General features: G+C 44.4%; 1 protein-coding gene across 4 annotated transcripts in view; it reads left to right on the forward strand.

Annotated features, from left to right (window-relative positions):
• Window positions 1-18,114, forward strand: part of FBXL20 (F-box and leucine rich repeat protein 20) — a 67,256-nt gene extending 49,142 nt beyond the window's left edge. For all 4 annotated transcript variants that reach the window (XM_083408712.1, XM_083408711.1, XM_083408710.1 and 1 more), the window contains 8 exons: window positions 16-142; window positions 2,206-2,280; window positions 3,820-3,950; window positions 4,962-5,022; window positions 6,594-6,638; window positions 8,855-8,911; window positions 10,971-11,183; window positions 12,203-18,114. In XM_083408712.1, the coding sequence (XP_083264838.1) occupies window positions 16-142; window positions 2,206-2,280; window positions 3,820-3,950; window positions 4,962-5,022; window positions 6,594-6,638; window positions 8,855-8,911; window positions 10,971-11,183; window positions 12,203-12,310 (817 nt within the window). In that variant the 3' untranslated portion in view covers window positions 12,311-18,114. The remainder of the gene's footprint in view (window positions 1-15; window positions 143-2,205; window positions 2,281-3,819; window positions 3,951-4,961; window positions 5,023-6,593; window positions 6,639-8,854; window positions 8,912-10,970; window positions 11,184-12,202) is intronic.
• The last annotated feature ends 922 nt before the right edge of the window (window positions 18,115-19,036 follow it).

The following is a 19,036-nucleotide window of genomic DNA, read 5'->3' on the forward strand; positions in this document are numbered from 1 at the left end:
TTCTCACCTCTCAAGCGAGGGATGCCCTTTACTGGAGCAGCTCAATATATCATGGTGTGACCAAGTGACAAAAGATGGCATCCAGGCTTTGGTGAGAGGCTGCGGTGGACTCAAAGCTCTGTTTCTTAAAGGCTGCACACAGGTATGTCTCCAGTGAGGACACAGCAGCTTCAAGAAAGCTTGAGTTGAAGTGCATTTGTTTTAACTTGGAGCAGAATCAAGTTGAGTGTGGGTCATACATTGTGACATTGGAAGCAAGAGGGAGAAAAGTAGGAGAGAATACATTTTATTTATTCCTTTGTATATTTTACCCTATCCAAAAGAGTTATAATGGCAATTTGCACTACACGAGTTTCTCTGAGGATAGGGAAGAAGGGAGGAAATCTGTGAGATTACTTTTGAACAAAGGAAACGTAGAGCAGAAGCACTGTGCTTCGTGCAGTTCTTGGCTGTCTGGCGATAGCATGTGGCTTTTAAGTATAGGAACTTTTGGTTACTTCTCTTCTAGGATATTTGTCATTTTTAAAGGTGTTGGACTAGAAGAGGACCGAGGCATCCAAGCCAACCTTTTTTTAAAAAACCTGGGCATCTCTACTGAAAAGCTGAGCATTTCTCGCATCCACTGTATTTGAAATTCTGAAACACACTCTGCAATCCTACCTTTTATCCAAATATGCTCCAAGTTTTGTCTTGAAATTAGAAATTGCCTAAAAAGTAAAAATAGCAAGTTGGATAACTGAATTGCAAATCAGGTTGTGTGTTGAATCCTATTCTGGGCAGGACGGCCCCTGATCTCAGCTTTGGGCGGGGCCTGGTTCAACTAGTTGAGGGCCATTGTTCTTTGTGCTTTGTCCATCTCAAAGAATTTCAGTTCTTTGAGATGGGCCACATGACTTAGTTGTGGCACCTCATACAGGGAAAGGAAAAATCCCAACCTCGTTAGCAATCCCAGGCAAAATAACACAAGGCAGTTGTAGGACAGGAGCTTTCCACTGTCATGGTTTCAGTTTTCCTTGTACTGGATTTTTGCAAACGTTTTTGCGGATCTCTTAGAGCAGCTTGGAATTGTAATAGAGTAGCATAAGACATGTTTCTAGGCCCCCAATCCAGGTTTAGTTGTGGGCAGCTAGCCACATGTTACACAACTTGTGGCCTCTGATTGAGGATGTTCACCTGCATCAAATATGCATCTGGGAGCTTCAGGGCACATCCGGAGATAACATCTACATCTGTATCTGCATCCACATAGATAAAGGATGTTCAGTTTATAGTTGCACCTATATGAGTCAAAGAAAGAAGTTATAGTGGAGAGGTTTAGCAAATGCAGCCATAATTTTATAATGCATATTTCTTTTTTAAAAATAGCTTGAGCCTTTCCCCTTTTTTATGGAGTGCTAAGGAAAAAATATTGATGGAAGCAAGGCACTTGTTATCAGTTGTTTTGCCATCTGTTCTCCGTGATTCAAGGACATCCGTGGCATCTTTAGTAGCAGAAATAACTTGGGTGTTGCCTTTTTTTTATTTTTGCCTTAACAAAAGAGCCTCTTTTTCTCTTTTAAACAAAGCATGTTTATGTGAAACCAACAAGTTGTTATGTTTGACGTTTTACTATGTTTTTATATGTACTGTAAGCGGCCCAGAGTTGCTGGGGAAAGCCAGCCAGATAGGCAAGGTTTAAATAATAAAATTCTTATTATTATTTAAGGCACTTCAGTCCATAAAATTCAGAAACTCTGATTCTAGAACCATGTGGTTACACTATGATATTTTCAAACACATCCATAATGAAGCCAAGTATTTTGAGAATCCAGCCAAAGAAATTCTCGGGCAACAATGCCACAAAGGTGTAGTTCTCATGGGGGTATAGAATGGAGTAGGGGGAGGCCTTGCGGAAATGGAATATTTCTCTTGTTCTTCCCTCCTTCCTGGCAGCCTTGATGCTGGGAGTTTTTGCAATAGCCAGGTTTGAAAGCCTATTAGATGCTGTGGGTCCCATGGTGACATGAGATACCAGAGACCCATGTGGGCTCTTAGCTGTCATTGAGAATGAGAAACTAGCCCTTTCTTTTTAAAATAAAAACTTTTGGGAATCCAGATTTTCCGTAATCTTACTCCTGAAAAAGAAAACCCAAAATATGACTTCACACTGACTCTTTAACAAATTGCTTACCTCCCTCCCTCCCTCCTATTGCATTTTTGTTCTAGCTGGAGGATGAAGCTCTCAAATACATTGGGGCACACTGTCCTGAACTGGTGACTTTGAATTTGCAGACCTGCTTGGTAAGTAATTGGTTCACACAAATCCAAATTTGCTCCTGTTTTCCTTAACATGCAGAGGCCATGAACTATGCAGAGTGACACTCACACCCCAAGAAATGCTTCTCCCTGTTGGCTTGGAGTAGTTGCAGTCCTGGTAGCTTGATGGTCATCTTATTTCATAGGGGCAAAATCCCAACTGTGGTGGATGGGAATGTTTGTGAAAATCTGGCTATAAAAATTGTCAGTAGCTGAGGGGATGGGCAAGTGTTTGTAGTTGCTTGCGTCTCTGTGCCTATAGCCATTCTTGACTCTTTGCTTCCAAACATGTTAAGACATTCAATGCCCCTAGTATGCTAGGCATACAGACGTTGTTAGAATTACCATGGTGCCCCAAAGCCACTGAAGGCTTCCTAAAACCGTGATATTTCCCTGTATAGTTCCTGTGGGGGGAATAAAGGATATTGGAAGAGAGCTCTTTCCATTTAAGAGTCTCATGCTCTACCAGCACACTGGAAGTTATAGTCCAATAACATATTGAGGGCACCTTGATGACTCTGCTCTGGCCTTACAAAATCCAGTGGATTCCACCCTCAGATCACTAGGAGCTTGCCAACTCCACTCACTGACTGGATCTTTTTAAAATCTCAAGTTGGCAACCATATCACCACCCTAGACCATACAATGGATACTTTCTGGATATAGTAAAGAACTCTCCTAGTGTTAGCATTTAATGTGACAAATGTATCTGGTCCGAGTTCACCCTTGCCCGGGAGGCGTTTCAAATTTTGTTTGCAGGACAAGCTGGAAAAGATTCTTTTGGTCAGGTTGGAATGCTTTCTTGTCTCCGTATTTAACTTTTTTTGTGTGTGTATTTTTAAAAAGTTGGAAGAGGAAGTACATTTTTGTCCTGCGAGAAAATATCCTGTACCATTTTGTGGTGGTGCCAAAAATGGAATGTTGAGCCCAAAAAAGGAACAGATTTTGATAGCCTGTGTGCGGTTGGCATCCTGCTTTTTCATGTGATAGTTGCTAAAATGAGTTTACCAAATAATACTTAACATGTAATTTTAGGACTCAGAAGGGTTCTCCCACCCTGGAGCCCAGTTCAAATGTCATATCAAACCAAAGTTTAAAACAAACTGGTTTAATGGGAATGAGCAGCATTCTGGTTCCTATTGCGCTCCTCCCCTACAACCTTTGCTGCCCCGTTGTGGACAAAATGTGCCAGAGTCTGGCTTATCCTGTCTTCTGAACCCTGGTTCATGGTTGATTTCCACCCAGCAAAGTAATAAGCAGTACCAAAATTTGTTTTTGACTGACTGCTTGTGGTTTGTTTGGTGGACACCAACCTTTAGCCTGGGTTTGGACAACATGACAAACATGCAGATTGTTTTGTCCACAGCATGCTGCGGGAATTTATGAGCAGTGGGCACCAGCATGCTGCTCATTCACATTAAACAACAGTTTGCTTTGACCTGTGGGTTTCATGCGCCAGGCGAAACAGACCAGAACTTTGCCGCACACTACAGATGACTTTGATTCCCTTCTCTCCTTCTGTAGCAAATAACAGACGATGGCCTCATTACAATATGTAGAGGGTGCCACAAGTTACAGTCTCTGTGCGCCTCTGGCTGTTCCAACATCACCGACGCCATCTTGAATGCTTTAGGGCAAAACTGTCCAAGGCTTAGGTAAGTAGGCTTTGGGTTAGAGGACTGCATGAGAGGATACAAGGTTATCATGTGAACATGGGATGTATGCTGGGTAAAAATGGGTAACAGAGGAATCAAAAGCTCACAGAAAAGGGTTGGCATATTATGTGGAAGGGGATGGGTCATAGAAAAAGAAATTCATTTGTTTATGCTTACAATCTGTCTCATAGGTTCAAGGTTGTGAAAAATGTCATTACCCAGAATGAAACCTGCCACTATTAAAACAGGGGCAAGCAAACTTTTTTCTGTTAAGGGCCAAAATCCCTCATGGGTAATTGTCAGGGGCCACATGCTCACTATGAACCAAGCTGAAATAGTGCGTGGAGTCAGAGCAAAAAGTAGAGAAGGAAACCCCCACTTTCTTCCTCCCTGCCCAGCAGGCTGCCAGGGAAAGGACAGATCACTCTTCCCAGAGGTCTGAACTGATTGCTTACAGAAATCTTTTGAAATTAGACTAATGGTCGTAGGTTGCCTAAAATACTGTTAGTAATCCTAGCTTCCCTTCCCTGAGCTAGGTCAAGAGGACAATAGGGATGGGCGTCGAGCAATTTAACTCCCACAAAGTTGTGCGACATTGATCATCAGAAAGTGAGATTGCAAGGGTTTGATGGGTTCAGGGTTTTGGAGTAAATACGGATGAGCTGGAGGAGTTTTGTCAAATATGACAGGCAGGCAAGCAGAAATAGAGAAGAGGGGAAAAATGTCTATTTAAGGTCTTCAGGAGCAATTATGGGAAGTGTAAGAATCATAAAAATGGGGGGGGGGGTAGGAATGTGTAGCTTGGGGGATTTAAGCTGTATTTATCCCTTCGATGTGTATTGTTAGGATTGCTGATATATAGCGTGAGCCCATCAAGTGAAATGTCCTCAACTACTTTGAAACTGGTGGTCTTGGGGTTTCTTCTCCACAGGCACTAAGTTTGTGAGATTTCAGAAATGGATTTCTGAAAAGCACAAGGGCTTAATTTGCTGTATTTTATTTTCTGCGCAGAATATTGGAAGTGGCTCGGTGTTCTCAGCTCACTGACGTGGGGTTTACCACGCTGGCTCGGGTAAGCATCTGATCCTTTTTGTTGGCTTGTTCATAGACTTAAAGCAGTGAGTGGTGTCTTCCTTGTAGAAGACAGATGCTAAACACCTCATGCCCTATGCCATACCTGGCTCAATGCCATAAGCAAGCTGGGAAAAGAGAAGAGTGGTTTGAGCAGTGAACTAAGAGGAGGTGATGTTTGATTTGGCGCCCTTTTCTGTACATCCTATATAAGGCTTTATAAGTGAATGGGGATGGGCATGTGAAAAGAAACTGCCACTGCCATAGCCAGTTTGTCCCTGAGAGAACCTAAGGGCGAGGATGGAAGCCAAGTTCTGGATTGGACAGCCATGGAAATGGAGGTTCAACAAGCACCAGAACCTGGCAGGACTGATGTCTGAAAGCACGCACCTCTTTAGACTTTTGCAATATGGTAGCCTCTTAAAAGCTTGGCTGGGGCTGAATGGAAGACAAAGCAACACCCTATTTTCTGTTGTTTAAGGAGTCGTGCTTCCATGCCCTTCTCCCAACTCATGGCAGCCATTCCCTACTTCCATCCCTTGCAAAACCATCTTGTCCTCTGATCTCCATTATCTCTCCCGTCATTGAGTTTATGGGTGGGGAATTGCATCAGCTCCAGCCAGCAAGACCATAGGTCAGGAATGGTGTGAGTTGTGGTCCAACAACATCTGTAGGGCTGAAGCATCCCCATCCCCGTTCTAGACCTTAAATGCAGAGATTATTGTGACACTCCCCAGAGTAATCCCATTGGTGGAAATGGGATTAGTCTGGAGTTAAACTGCGTTGAGAAATCTGGTTGATGGGAGCAGAATAAGCCATTTAAATAAGATCATTTCCAGAGCGGCATAATCTGTTCTGAACTACAGAGTTGGGATTGCTTTGGAGCCAAATCAGGGAGAAGGGAAGATAATACAGTGCACGTTCTATACCAAGCAGAACTTGCTCCAGAGTGGCCAGCACGAAGGAGAGCACCGTAATGTACAGTGGTGCCCCGCAAGACGAATGCCTCGCAAGACGGAAAACCCGCAAGACGAAAGGGTTTTCCGTTTTGGAGGTGCTTCGCAGGACGAATTTCTCTATGGGCTTGCTTCGCAAGACGAGAATGTCTTGCGATTCCTGGGGTTTTTTTCCCGCTCCCCACCCCCTTTTTCTAAGGCACTAAGCTGCTAATAGCCTTTTAGCAGCTAATCCGCTAATCCCTTAAGCCTTTAATAGCCGCTAATAGCCGCTAAACCGCTAATAGCGCTAATCCACTAATAAGCTTGCTTCGCAAGACGAAAAAACCGCTAGACGAAGAGACTCACGGAACGGATTCTTTTCGTCTTGTGAGGCACCACTGTAGTTGGATCCTCTTGCGATCATGACTCTGATCGTGGAAGGAATGTTTCTTTTTAAGGCACCTGTTGACCTCATTTCTCCAGCAGCTTCCATTGGAGTGATCCCATTGAAGTAATTGGGACTAGTCTATAGCCATCTTACCTTGCGTTCAGAAGGAACAATCAATACATGCTTTTTTGAAAAAACAAATGCTTAATTTTGTGTGTGTTTTGCTTTGTTTTTGATTCTCCCCAGAATTGTCATGAGCTTGAAAAAATGGACCTGGAAGAGTGTGTTCAGGTATATAAAATATCTTTATCCCATTTCTTAGGGGTGGGTGTGGGTGTGCATGCATGTGCAGAATGTCATGGACATAGACCATGACTCAGAGAATGCCGTAATTTGTTAAGATAAGCCTTTGCTTGAGATTGTTTATCCACATTCCAACAAGCAGGAAGTGTTTTGTGAGTTGTGCTTTTTCTCTTTGTGTGCTCTTCCTATAATGCTCAGAAAGTAAGTTTGTTGATCCATCCCGGCATGGAAGCATTTTCACAAGAATGCTTTGGTGAGGGTATTGGTCACTCATTCCCCCCCCCCCCCAGGGGAAAAGATATTCTTGAACTTCCTGTCACCATAATATTGAGACATAGTAGTATATAATCTCGCTAATCCTATCCACTAAGAGTGGTATTGAATTCTAATCTCACTCATAGTAGACGTATTGAAATTAATTTATAAGGCTAACTTAAGGTTCATTAATTTCAACAGGTCTACTCATAGTATTTCTTAGTTGAAAACAGCCCCTTAGTTTGTAATAAAATCTGGTGGAACAAAATATTGCTGTAAGATGAGTGGCAGCTGCTCTAGCTCCGCCACCTCCTCTCTGCCCAGTAATAATTTTTTTAAAGTATCATAGGGCATCATTGTACTCAAAGTTTCCCTGCTCTACTTTATTGCCTGTTGCATGCAAGAAGAGGGGGACCTGGAGTGCAGTGACCTCACTTTCTGCATATCGTCACAGGAGAGAGGAAGAGGTAGTGCAGAGGTGCTGCTTTTGGCAGTAGCCATATGGCTCCCATAACATCCAGCCTAGCGATTCTCAAACTTCTGTTTCCTCAGACTACTTGAAAATTGCTGAAGGTCTCAGTGGATCACTTGATGAACTTGTTTGGTTCTGTGAACTAAAGCATATGCACAACTCGTGTTTGAATAACTGTAGGCTTTCATTTCTAATGTGATAGATGTGCTTCTGAATTAAATATGAAGCAAAGCAAATATATATATTTTTTCTGCAGTACCAGCATCCCAGTGCAATCCGGCACAGTATCATGAAAATCATAGGCCCTCCAGGGACCCCAGGTTCTTGTTTGCCAATTTGAAAGTCCATCCCTGGTCAAAACAGCTTTGCTCTCCATCAGAAAAAAAGTCAGTGAAGTGCAAGGCCAGACGCAGATACAATTTTTCTGCAGGCCTCCTGAATGGAGCCTACGGGCCACAGTTTGAGAACTTCTGTATGTACCGTATTTTTCGCCCTATAGGACGCACCGTCCCATAAGGCGCACCTAGTTTTTTTGGGGGGAAATAAAGGAAAAAAATTATTTCCCCCCCAGGCGCGGGTTTGGGGAAGCCCGAGCTTCCCCCGACCCCAGCCCCCAAACAGGCAGCTCTCTGCAAGCCGTGGGAGCCCAGTGCTGGCTCCCGCTGCTTGCTGAGAGGTCCACGAAGCCTGGACGCGCTGAGCTCAGCGCGCGCAGGCTTCAGCATGCAGGCAACTCTCCGCCAGCAGCGGGAGCGCTCCCGCTGCTAGCGGAGAGGTCCGCGAAGCCTGGACGCGCTGAGCTCAGCGCGCGCAGGCTTCAGCATGCAGGCAACTCTCCGCCAGCAGCGGGAGCGCTCCCGCTGCTAGCGGAGAGGTCCGCGAAGCCTGGACGCGCTGAGCTCAGCGCGCGCAGGCTTCAGCATGCAGGCAACTCTCCGCCAGCAGCGGGAGCGCTCCCGCTGCTAGCGGAGAGGTCCGCGAAGCCTGGACGCGCTGAGCTCAGCGCGCGCAGGCTTCAGCATGCAGGCAACTCTCCGCCAGCAGCGGGAGCGCTCCCGCTGCTAGCGGAGAGGTCCGCAAAGCCTGGACGCGCTGAGCTCAGCGCGCGCAGGCTTCAGCATGCAGGCAACTCTCCGCCAGCAGCGGGAGCGCTCCCGCTGCTTGCGGACAGGTCGTCGAAGCCTGCATTCGCCCCATAGGACGCACACACATTTCCCCTTCATTTTTGGAGGGGAAAAAGTGTGTCCTATAGGGCGAAAAATACGGTACTTGATGAGAGAGGGAATGTCTGTATTAAGGATTCTAAAACTCCGGGAGCCTTCTGAAAACAGTTGACTCTGCCAGCAGCCATTTGCCTTTATCTGGAAGGCCTACCTCAAGCTTTGACATTATTCTGGTGTTGGTCCTGACCAAGAACTACTACAAGATAGGCTAGGCGATGCCTTCTGAAACGTGTGTATCTTTTGATCTCTTCCAGATAACAGACAGCACATTAATCCAGCTCTCCATACATTGTCCACGGCTTCAGGTTTTGGTGAGTCTTCAAGAGTTCCCCCCCCCCCCCCAAATCATGGATTTTAACCACGTTGTTAACTGCATTTCTAAATTATTTGCCAAGTCAGAAAAGAAAATGAGGTAGTCGCCTGAGATGTGGAATTCAGCGTATTGAAATGCATGAACCCCTAAATAATGTGTTCATAAGCAAAGCTCTGTGAGATAGGTCATCTGTTTAAGTTTTACGGATATGGATATGAAAAAGAATTGAGAATGACTTGCCCAAAACAATGTGGTAGAGCCAGAGTTTCAAATTTAGTGCTTTTCTCTCAGCTGCAGAATCAGAAGCAACTCCTGAGTGTTCTACCTTCTAGTCTGTCATTGGCATAATGGATCTGTGAACAGGACAGCAGCTTTGTCAACAAGATGGCCCAGCTTTTAGAGCTGGTCTAGCATAGTAGCTAAGATATACGAGCCAGAAAGTTTCTTGATCTCAAATACTGCCTCTGCTAACCCCTTGATACATGGTTCAACAATATCTGGGATGTGGCTATTTCAGAGCAACTAACAGGGCTTAGGAGGGTCACAAAAAGTGTTGTAAAGAGATTCACCTTTAATGAAACCAGGGCCCCTTCTTTTCATATGCAAGGGAAATAGATAGCAAACTTTCCCCACTAATTTTGCAACCATATATGCAGAGAGCCTACATTGACCATTAATGTTTTAAGATTATGTAAAATGACGCTATGAATTCAACGCTATGTTTATTATTCTTTTTCTTGTGGACACTGTATTAAATTTTAGTTAATAATAATAATAAAACAGTGCCTCAGCTATGGATTTGCTAGGTGACCCTGTGCTAAACCACCATCTCTTGGCTTCTGTCCCTCTCTATCTGCAATATAGATGCATAATAATAGGATTGTTGCAAGGTTTCGTGAGATAATTTGAGGTGCCTTGACCACTAATTAAACACTTTTCATTATTACAATACAAATAACACGGATTAGATATAGGTGTGTGTGTGTGTGTGTGAAGGGAAAGGTGAATGCTAAATGAAGGCATAGCAAGTATGTCAGAGGTTTAGAAGAGAACTAATTATACACACACAGCACAAAGCAAGTGAGCTTGGAGTGACTTGGAGAATCAGTAGGCCGGGGAGGGGGAACCTTGGGCTTGGGGGCCAAATGTGGCCCTCCAGACCTATCTGTCTGGCCCTTGGGACTCTCCCTAGGCTACACACCTCGCTGGCGTTGCTTTTGCACCCGAAGTGTTTTCGCCTGACTAAAATGTGTCCCTGAAGTCTAATAATGCTGCCTCTTGCTTGTCTAGATGGAGGATAAAGAGGAGTGTGTGAGTTTGTGTAGAAACTAGCCTACTGCACAAAGGTAACATTTACATCCACTGCTCCTCCCACTTTTGCCTCTGGCCCCACCCTCCACTGCCATGTGGCCCTCAGAAGGTTCCTCAGGAGAGAGTGGGGAAGAAGAAGAGTTTGGATTTGATATCCTGCCTTTCACTCCCTTTAAGGAGTCTCAAAGCAGCTAACATTCTCCTTTCCCTTCCTCCCCCACAACAAACACTCTGTGAGGTGAGTGGGGCTGAGAGACTTCAAAGAAGTGTATCTAGCCCAAGGTCACCCAGCAGCTGCATGTGGAGGAGCGGAGACGCGAACCCGGTTCCCCAGATTACGAGACTACCGCTCTTAACCACTACACCACACTGGCTCTCCCCACCTCTGTTCCCCACCTCTGCAGTAGGCAATGGAGAGGGCTGAGGAAGCAGGGATTCGGAGAGAAGGGGAAGCTCTTCCCAGCAGCATGGCACATCATAGGTCGCTGGGGTTGGGGGCTCGTCTGATGAGGAGAGCATCCATGAATCCAACAAATCTGTAAGCCGAGGTTTGGAATACTGTGGTCCAACAGACCCAGATATTGCTGGAGAATTTCTTCAGCTGAAGATAACTTAGGCATATATCAAGTTCTCGCTGCCAGGCTGGGGTAGCTCCACCATCTTGAAATGACCTCATAATAACACCTTTGCAAATGCTGCCTGCTTCTTTCTCCTTTGCTTTCGCTTTGTTCCCTTTGTGGCGGCAGAGCTTATCGCACTGTGAGCTGATCACTGATGATGGGATTCGCCACCTGGGCAACGGTGCCTGCGCCCACGACCGCCTGGAGGTGATTGAGCTGGACAACTGCCCTTTGATTACAGACGCCTCCTTGGAGCACCTCAAGAGCTGCCACAGCCTGGAGAGGATAGAGTTGTACGACTGTCAACAGATTTCACGGGCTGGAATCAAGAGACTCAGGGTAAAAAAAAAGGCATTTATTTAAGTAGGCACAAGTGCACGCTTTGCTAGTTCCTGAGCCTAGGAACTCCTTTCAGAAGATGATGCCGGGGGAAGCCCAGTGGGGTTTTATGTTAAATCTACACCACCTCCCTATCCCCTGCCAAGACTAAGGACATGCTGGCTAGTACATCAAAGTCTTAAGTTTGTTTTGAGGGGAGTGAGAAAGAACTTCACACATAGCCCTCTGTGGTGTCAATGTGGGAATTATCTGCAGGGTTCTCCTGGAGGCCTATTGACAACTGGGAACTTTCAACCAGGAAATTCCCCACATTAGAGAAAGCAGAGTCTGTCTCTCATTCATAATACGTAGCCTCTTTTCCGAGCCACTTTGCTCAGTTCCTGTGCACCCTCAACTATTATGAGAGAACTTTAGTATTCACTCTTTCCAGTGGCCAGACTGAGCAGGTCAAGAGTTGCAGCTTCTGTGGCCGTTTATAACTCCTTGCCTAAACCCACAAATATATTCAGACGTTCCTAATATTTAAGCTAAGAAATTTGGTTTTTCCTAGACATAGAAATGATATATTTCTTTCTGGTGTAGTGGGGGGGGGGCCACACGATATACTCAGCCTCTTGTTGGACTGGAATAGGAAGAGGCAGATCAACGAAGAGCCTACTTAAAACGGGATGCAGAGTTCAGGGAGTTTTTCAGTTCTTGGCAGCCCCCTGTGTTTTCCTAAGTGAGGCCTACAGATCTACAATATGTTAGAATGAAGGGGTTCCCTTCACTGGCCAGCAGAACAGTGGCGGGCTAGGAAGAAAACTGGCAAATGTTGATATGCCAGTTACAGGGTGGGGGAAAGGGTGGGAAGAATGAGGGGAAAACCAACACCTTCCCTGAAATGTCTCCCTGTTCCTTACGGAGATCTGCTTTGCAACTCATGAGCCCAGCGTCCTTCTGTGTGCAACCCATGCTCTACCCCGTCTTTCTGATTTTTTTTTTTCTGAATGGGGAAATATATGTGTTTGTCTTTTCAGACCCACTTACCCAATATTAAAGTCCACGCCTACTTCGCACCCGTGACCCCACCACCATCTGTGGGGGGCAGCAGACAGCGCTTCTGCAGATGCTGCATCATCCTATGACGCGGGAGCCAATCTACCTTGTGCAAAACAAAAACTGAGTATTTAAATTACCCTTCTAGAAGTAACAGTGGACACCAGTATCTCCACACGACAAAAGTGATGCCGGTGGTCTCTCGCGAGGGCCTTTCGAAAAGAAAGCAAAGCAGGGGGAGCTGGTCGCAGAAGTTTCTTCCCGATTTTGCCCCATAAGCCACACACAAAAACACACACACACTGCAGTATATACACCCACTCTCACCTACTTCTTCCAGCAAACTGAAGGACCTTGGAGTTTAGGAGCTGGATCAGTGGGCTCCTTCTCTCTCTCTCCCCCCCTTTTTTTCTCTTGTAGGTGGATTGGTATTATTATGAACCATTCCTACTGGGCATGCTCAGAAGAAATCATGGGGAGGTGGGTGGGAGAGAAAGTGGGGAGGTAGGGGATCATCACGCACATCTGAAGAACTGCTGTTGCTGGGGGGGGGGGCGGGAGGGGAGAGGGTCGTTCTTTTGACATTGGAAACAGCAAACTGGACAAACCCTTCGATGCAAGTGTGGAAGCAGCGGTGATAACCAAGGAAGGGAACAAAATAAGACGTTGAATCTTCACCACCACTGTCCAGAGAGGAGAAAAACGTTAAAACCTTTAAAAGCCCATGGTTATATTTTTTACTTTTTAAAAATCATCTTCCTTGTGTTAGGGAATGTTGAAACAGCAGCCATTGTGAGACATTGATTCCTGCGCTTCTGTGCTTCCTCGTTTTCTGTGCCGGCACATCCACGGAGCATGCTCATGTTGAAGGTTCAGCGGTTTCTCTTCCATGTTTCCATAGCATTTGGCTCAGAGGCTTCCTAGATTGTTGTGACGATAAAGCTAGAAATCTGTAACGTCAGGTCTGATTTATTTTCTTTTGTTTTGTTTTTCTCTCTCTTCCTTCTTCAGTATCTCCAGGTTTTCGGGGGGATTTTTTATTTATTTAAGAAAACCATTCTGAGATTGTATGAAATGACTGAACATAAAATATATGTTAAGCTATTTTCCTTTTTAAAAGGTGTATTTTACCACCAGGAGGCTAGGGCGAGCTTTGAAATCACAGCTGTGAAATGGGATGAAGTTCTGAAAGCAAAAGTGCTTCTATAGAGAGTCTTCTCTAGGTTCTTTTAACCCATAACACAGTCCAAGTGGGGCTTATAGCATCCTGTGTTTTCAAAGGTAACCCCGTCAAAGAACAATGTGTAGTACAAATGGGAAATGGCACACAGCTGTGCTGTTCTATTTATTTGCCATAGTAATGCAATGGTATCATTAGAGCCACCTTTGAAAATCTTTCTTTATTTGATGTGGGGTTCTTGGCACCATCGCTAGACCTGTGTGTTTTCCCCTACAAATCAGTTACCACCCTGATAGGGAAGTTAGCCAGATTCTTCCACTTCAGCATTAAATAACTGTAGATTTTGTTTCTTCAAAAGCACCGGAGCCATTTTTTGATGCCTTGCGGGGCCAGGTTGGGTAGCTATTTTTATTTCTGGATGGGTTTTTAAAGGTCTTGTGGGCAGAGGCACAGCACCAGATCAGTTTCCTCCAGTTTGAATGATTCCAGCATTTTGGTCGCCTGTTGCCCTTCCCATCACAAGTTGCCCTTCCCGCCTTAACAGTTCCCAAACACAGTTTTTCTTAATAGCACCTGCCGATTTGGCTGTTGTACAGAAAGCACAGGGGAACCCTTCATAATGAGAATTCTGTCCCGAGAAATCTGGCTTCCTTGCTGATGTACAATCCTTTGCTCTGCTTGTGAGCACATCCACATTTGCTAATGAGTGGTTTGTTTTGTTTTTTTAATTAGCCTGTTGCCAGTCCACTTCTGATCTGCTGCTTTGTTTTCAACTGTGCTGGCTTCTGACTGTCCAAAGCTTCTGACTGCACTTTGGTTGGATTCAAAAGCTCGATTGTCTAAGCCCGTAGAGTACAAGATGGTTTCTTTTTTTAAAAAAAGACCACCACGGTAACAGCAGTGCTCATGAGGATTCTTAAGGCAGATTGTGAGGCTTTGTAGGAAACGCATGCTCTGTTTCACTCTTGGCCTAAATGTTTTTAAGTGTCAGGGTCCCCATCCAAAGCAGGAACCCAGCACAAATTGCACAAATAGTATGAGCTGGTCTCAAAGATATAATGGGACAGGTGTCTGGCCCAGACAGCATCCTAGGTGCTGGATGATGAGATTAGGTATTCACTAATTTTCTGTTGTCCCGCCAAGATCACAGACCTCAGACAATTGTAGCTATAATTGGGGAAGGGCCTGGAGAACAGCTCTGTTTTATGGTAATTGTCCTGTGAAATGTTCTCTGCATTTTCCCAAAGCAGTAATCACGATTTCTTTTGATTCCAGAGGATTTGTGTTTTCTCAGTACTCCCAGAGAAACATATTTACACAGCAGTCTTTGATTTCTCTCTCAAACACACCTGTGTTAAATTCCCCAAACCCACCAATGTGGCTTTTCACAAGGCCTTCAAGCAGTTCAGACTGCTACCAAAGATCTGAAAAGGCGAAACCTGTTTTTAAAATAATGCATTTTCCTCTTCCTTCCTTCCCCCAAAATCTTTTTTAAAACTTTTGATCTTCTTTCTTCCACCCAGATATCTACTGATGATTCTTGTGAGTTTTGTGTCTTTAAAAAAACACAACATTTTACGAACTCCAGCATAGAAATATGGTCGATAGTCTTCCCCTCCCATCTATGATTCGTGCATCTCGTTTCTAAAACTTGGCAGCATAATTACATCTTTCGAATTCCAAACATCATTGTGGCAATTGCTGACATTGTGGAAACAACTCACTGTTGCGATGTTACTGAACCTCCTGAACAAGCCAGGAGTGTGTGTTTGTGCGTGTGCTGCCAGCTTGTCAGTGTTCAGCACAGCTCTTGAAAGTAGAACCTTCCTCTAGGAATAGAAGGAGGGGAGTAAAAGCTTGAGTGCAGACCATCCAACTTTATTCCAGTGCAAACTGCTTGAAACGAATGGGAAATGTAGAGCAGCAGTGCTTGCTGCATTGCATGCAGTGTATTTGCATTTGTTTGATCATAAGTAGTGGTTCTCCCTAAGGGCTGCCTTTAATCTCATGCACGTCATGTTGTGGAAACCGCTTACTCACAGTCGCGCACCACTGAGGGGTGTCCGTGTGGGGGGGAATATTTCATTCATATGGACAAGGCTAGTTGCAGGATTGTTTTCACCAAATCCAACTCCAGATCGAAGCATTCAGCCTCCCCAACTAGGTGGAATAGCACCCCAGGGCAACTGTCTGCACGCCACTCTAAATGTGTGAAATGGACCTTAATTTGCCAGCAGTTCGTTTCCCAACATAGAGAAGTTGAGACCAAAGTGACGGTGCCGTGTTATTTTCAGGGGAAGGGCAGAACAGAAAGATAACTTGATTCATATCACTTGATTGAGAATTTTTAAAGCCAATAATCAAATCCTTCTCTTCCCCTCCACCCTTGTCAGTGTATTTATTAATAACATCAATAAACCACATTTTTCTAAGCTTGTCTTGTTAGAAGAATGGCTTTTGCATAGGATGAGAGCTCCCTGTGTTCTTGTCTTCTGGTATTCAATCCTAGGTACTTCCTTCCTGTCACTTTATATTTTATTACGCATTGAGACAGTTGTGTCTCTTGGGGAAGGGTAAATAAACATCGCCACCTTCGAAGAAGGCCGAGTTCCCCTTCACTGCAACCAGCAGTGCATGCTGGTCCGTAGAGCTGCAACGAGAGAGAGACCTGGGTTCCCATTTTTAATTGTGTGCACCCAGCGAGGTGTCAGGCACATGCCAGATTAGCTGCATAAATGCTCAGAAGGGGTTCCCTTTGTTTGTTAGATTGACCCTGAAGGCTTACAATGTAAAGCAGTTCCCCATGACATGTGCAGAATCCCCACTTTACTTGCACGAAACCTGCAAGTAAACAATAGCAGATGTAATTTTTCAAGCCTTCTGAGCTCAGCGAGTACAAAAAGCACAATAACTTCTTATTGAGCCAAGGCCCCCCAGAAGCAACCATACCCATCTGTTAGCAAGGATGGCTTGATGCAAGAATTAGCTGTGATGGTCAAGAATGCCTTTTCAGAGGCAAATATAACAGATGTTGGGAATAAACAGAAGGGCCGTCGCCTCAGTGGGAGCATCTGGCTGCTGCTTTTTGGGACAGATTAATCAGATCATATTTTTATTATACATAATTTTGGAAGTAGTAATGTGTATTAACTCCCTGTGTATTAACTGACTTCGATACATACAGTGAGTTCTGGAAGTGCACTGTGTCATGAAAATGCCCCATTTTGTAAGGGACTCTATTTTTGTGATGAAATAATTGTCTGTCCTCCACTGCCTGGTTGCTGGTGATCAGTTTGGGTGGGGAGAGACAAGGGGCGGAGAGCTGCATTTGATAGTCAAATTTCTAGGATCAATGGGAAGGCTGAGTGTTGAAGAAACACAGCGAGAATTTAATAGCCTTGTGGCCAAAGTCTGTTCTAACCAGATGTGCCAAATCCATAATTACATGGAAAATGCCATTTCCTGTGCTCCCACAAATTCCAGCTACAGCAGCTCGCCCTGATTACTGAGTATATGAAGAGTGCTGTTGTCGGAAGGCCATTGCGATCACTCTTAATTTTTACTCTTTACCTTCCTCGCCTTTTGGAAATCATGAAAACTCCAGATGTCAAAACTTAACAGCCTCGCCATTGGCTTCTCCTGTACCTGAACCATATTAAGTTGTACACGGTGAAAGCTACATTTGTTGTAAGCCTTCTGCTATATCCTGTTGCATATTATGACAAGCTTGAGACCAGCGTGAAGGCAACGGGAATGAAGTTAACATCTGCAACCAGGTTCTCTGAAGAACCTCAAGCTTTGGAGGAACGCCGGATCAACAGAATTCGTTAGATTTCAAGGTACAATAATGCAGCCACTGGTCACAATTCTGAAACCATTCCCACAGTGGCTATTACTATGAACTCCAGGGGGGTATTTGTTTCCCCTCTTTTAATCTGAATATGGTAGGCATGGCTGGCCCATGGTATTATGTGATTCGACAGGTGTTGGGGAGGGAATTGTATGACATGATTGCTTACACAGTAATGTTCTGTTTTAAGAGAGAAGGAGCGTAGTAAGAGCCCTGGGCTACCCTTAATTTGTGATCTAATCTTTTGGTTAAGTTTGGGATGATTAGCGTTCAGAAATAATTGTATTAGACATATTAAGGATGCGGCTGGTATTCCACAGGCTGGATGTTTGATAGTTAAATACTAAATTTCATTCGCACTGAGAACCCTACAGTAGAATTGATTGTACCACCCACTATCAGGAAACCTCTGGCACAGTAACTATAATGTGAAAACCTTTTATTAAACAAACCCCACCATTCTTGGTGTGTTTAAAGGAATGTTGTGCTTTTCAAATTATTTTTAGGATTGCCCTCACATGTGTCTCCTCCTAATTTCTTACTCAAAAATTTAAAAGAAACACAATTTCTGATTGCTGCAGTGCAGTTATTCTCACATTCCATGTGATGTTGAGCAGTTTTAAAAGCCAGCATATCTTCAAACGTTGTTTTTATTAACAAGGCCCTCCATTTCTTCATAAAAAATTATATTGGGTGCCCAGGTTGGAACCGAACCTTGCCATTCAGCCCCCATAACTATCATACAGAGATATCTGTAAAATACTACTTTTATGATCCTGTAAACTGTGTTTTCACCTTTCCTGGACACTTGATTGTGAATATAATAATGTCAATTAACAAAAAGTAAAGCAAATATAAATATATATGTAGCCCAATCTTTTCTTTTTCTGTCCATGTTACAATATTGTGATTTCGGCTAAGTTTGTAATGTGGGGAAATGGTCACGAAAAGAAAAGAAAAAGGTTCCAAATTGCGGCTGTGAAGGGTCCTGTGGTGAGAACTTTCTTTCTATGATTTGTCTTTGTTCCTGCGGCAGAATTTTTTGTGAATTATCCCCAGAATAATAATCTGGGGATTTCTTTTGAGAGTCATTTTGTGAATAAGATGTTATTATATATTTGATGGGAGCTGTAATACTAGTACTCTAGGTGAAATATTAAGTTTTTTAAGGATTGTATCCATTCACCATGTACCGTAGCGATTAGAGCTATTGGCAGAGGTGATCCTTGTTTTTGCACTGGGGGTTGCGTTCCGGACAACCCCCCCCCCCCCAGCAAGCCTGCTCCACCGGTTTTTGTGATCTTTGACATTTTGGGGCTACTTCCGGGTTCAGCGCCATGCATGTGTGCGTGATCACGTGTCATTTGGATGTGCCTAACTAGGTCATTGCCTGTATATGAGATGGTTTGCATAATCAAATGTGCCCGTGCCGCCATTCAAAGCCCACTAAGATTGAAAACCACAGTACTGTGTTTAAGAGACTTGTGTCTATGAGAACATAAAATGAGCCCATCTGGTCCAGCATCCAGTTCCCGCGGATGCCTGGAGGGAAGCTGCAAGCGACCTGAGCATAAACAAGAGTTCCCTCTTCTCTCCTGCCTCACCCCAGGTTTCAGCAACCAAAGCATTGCTGCCTCCATCCATGAAGGCAGAACATAGTCATCATGGCTAGTAGCCATGTATAACTGTATCCTTCATGAATTCACTCAGTCTTCTTTCGAAGGGGTTTCAGTGGAGTGATCCTGAGAAGCACTTTCACACCAAATTGTGTTATAGCGTATTTTC

This window comes from Podarcis tiliguerta (assembly GCF_965153285.1).
Source record: "Podarcis tiliguerta genome assembly, chromosome: 13".
Classification (NCBI taxonomy): domain Eukaryota; kingdom Metazoa; phylum Chordata; class Lepidosauria; order Squamata; family Lacertidae; genus Podarcis; species Podarcis tiliguerta.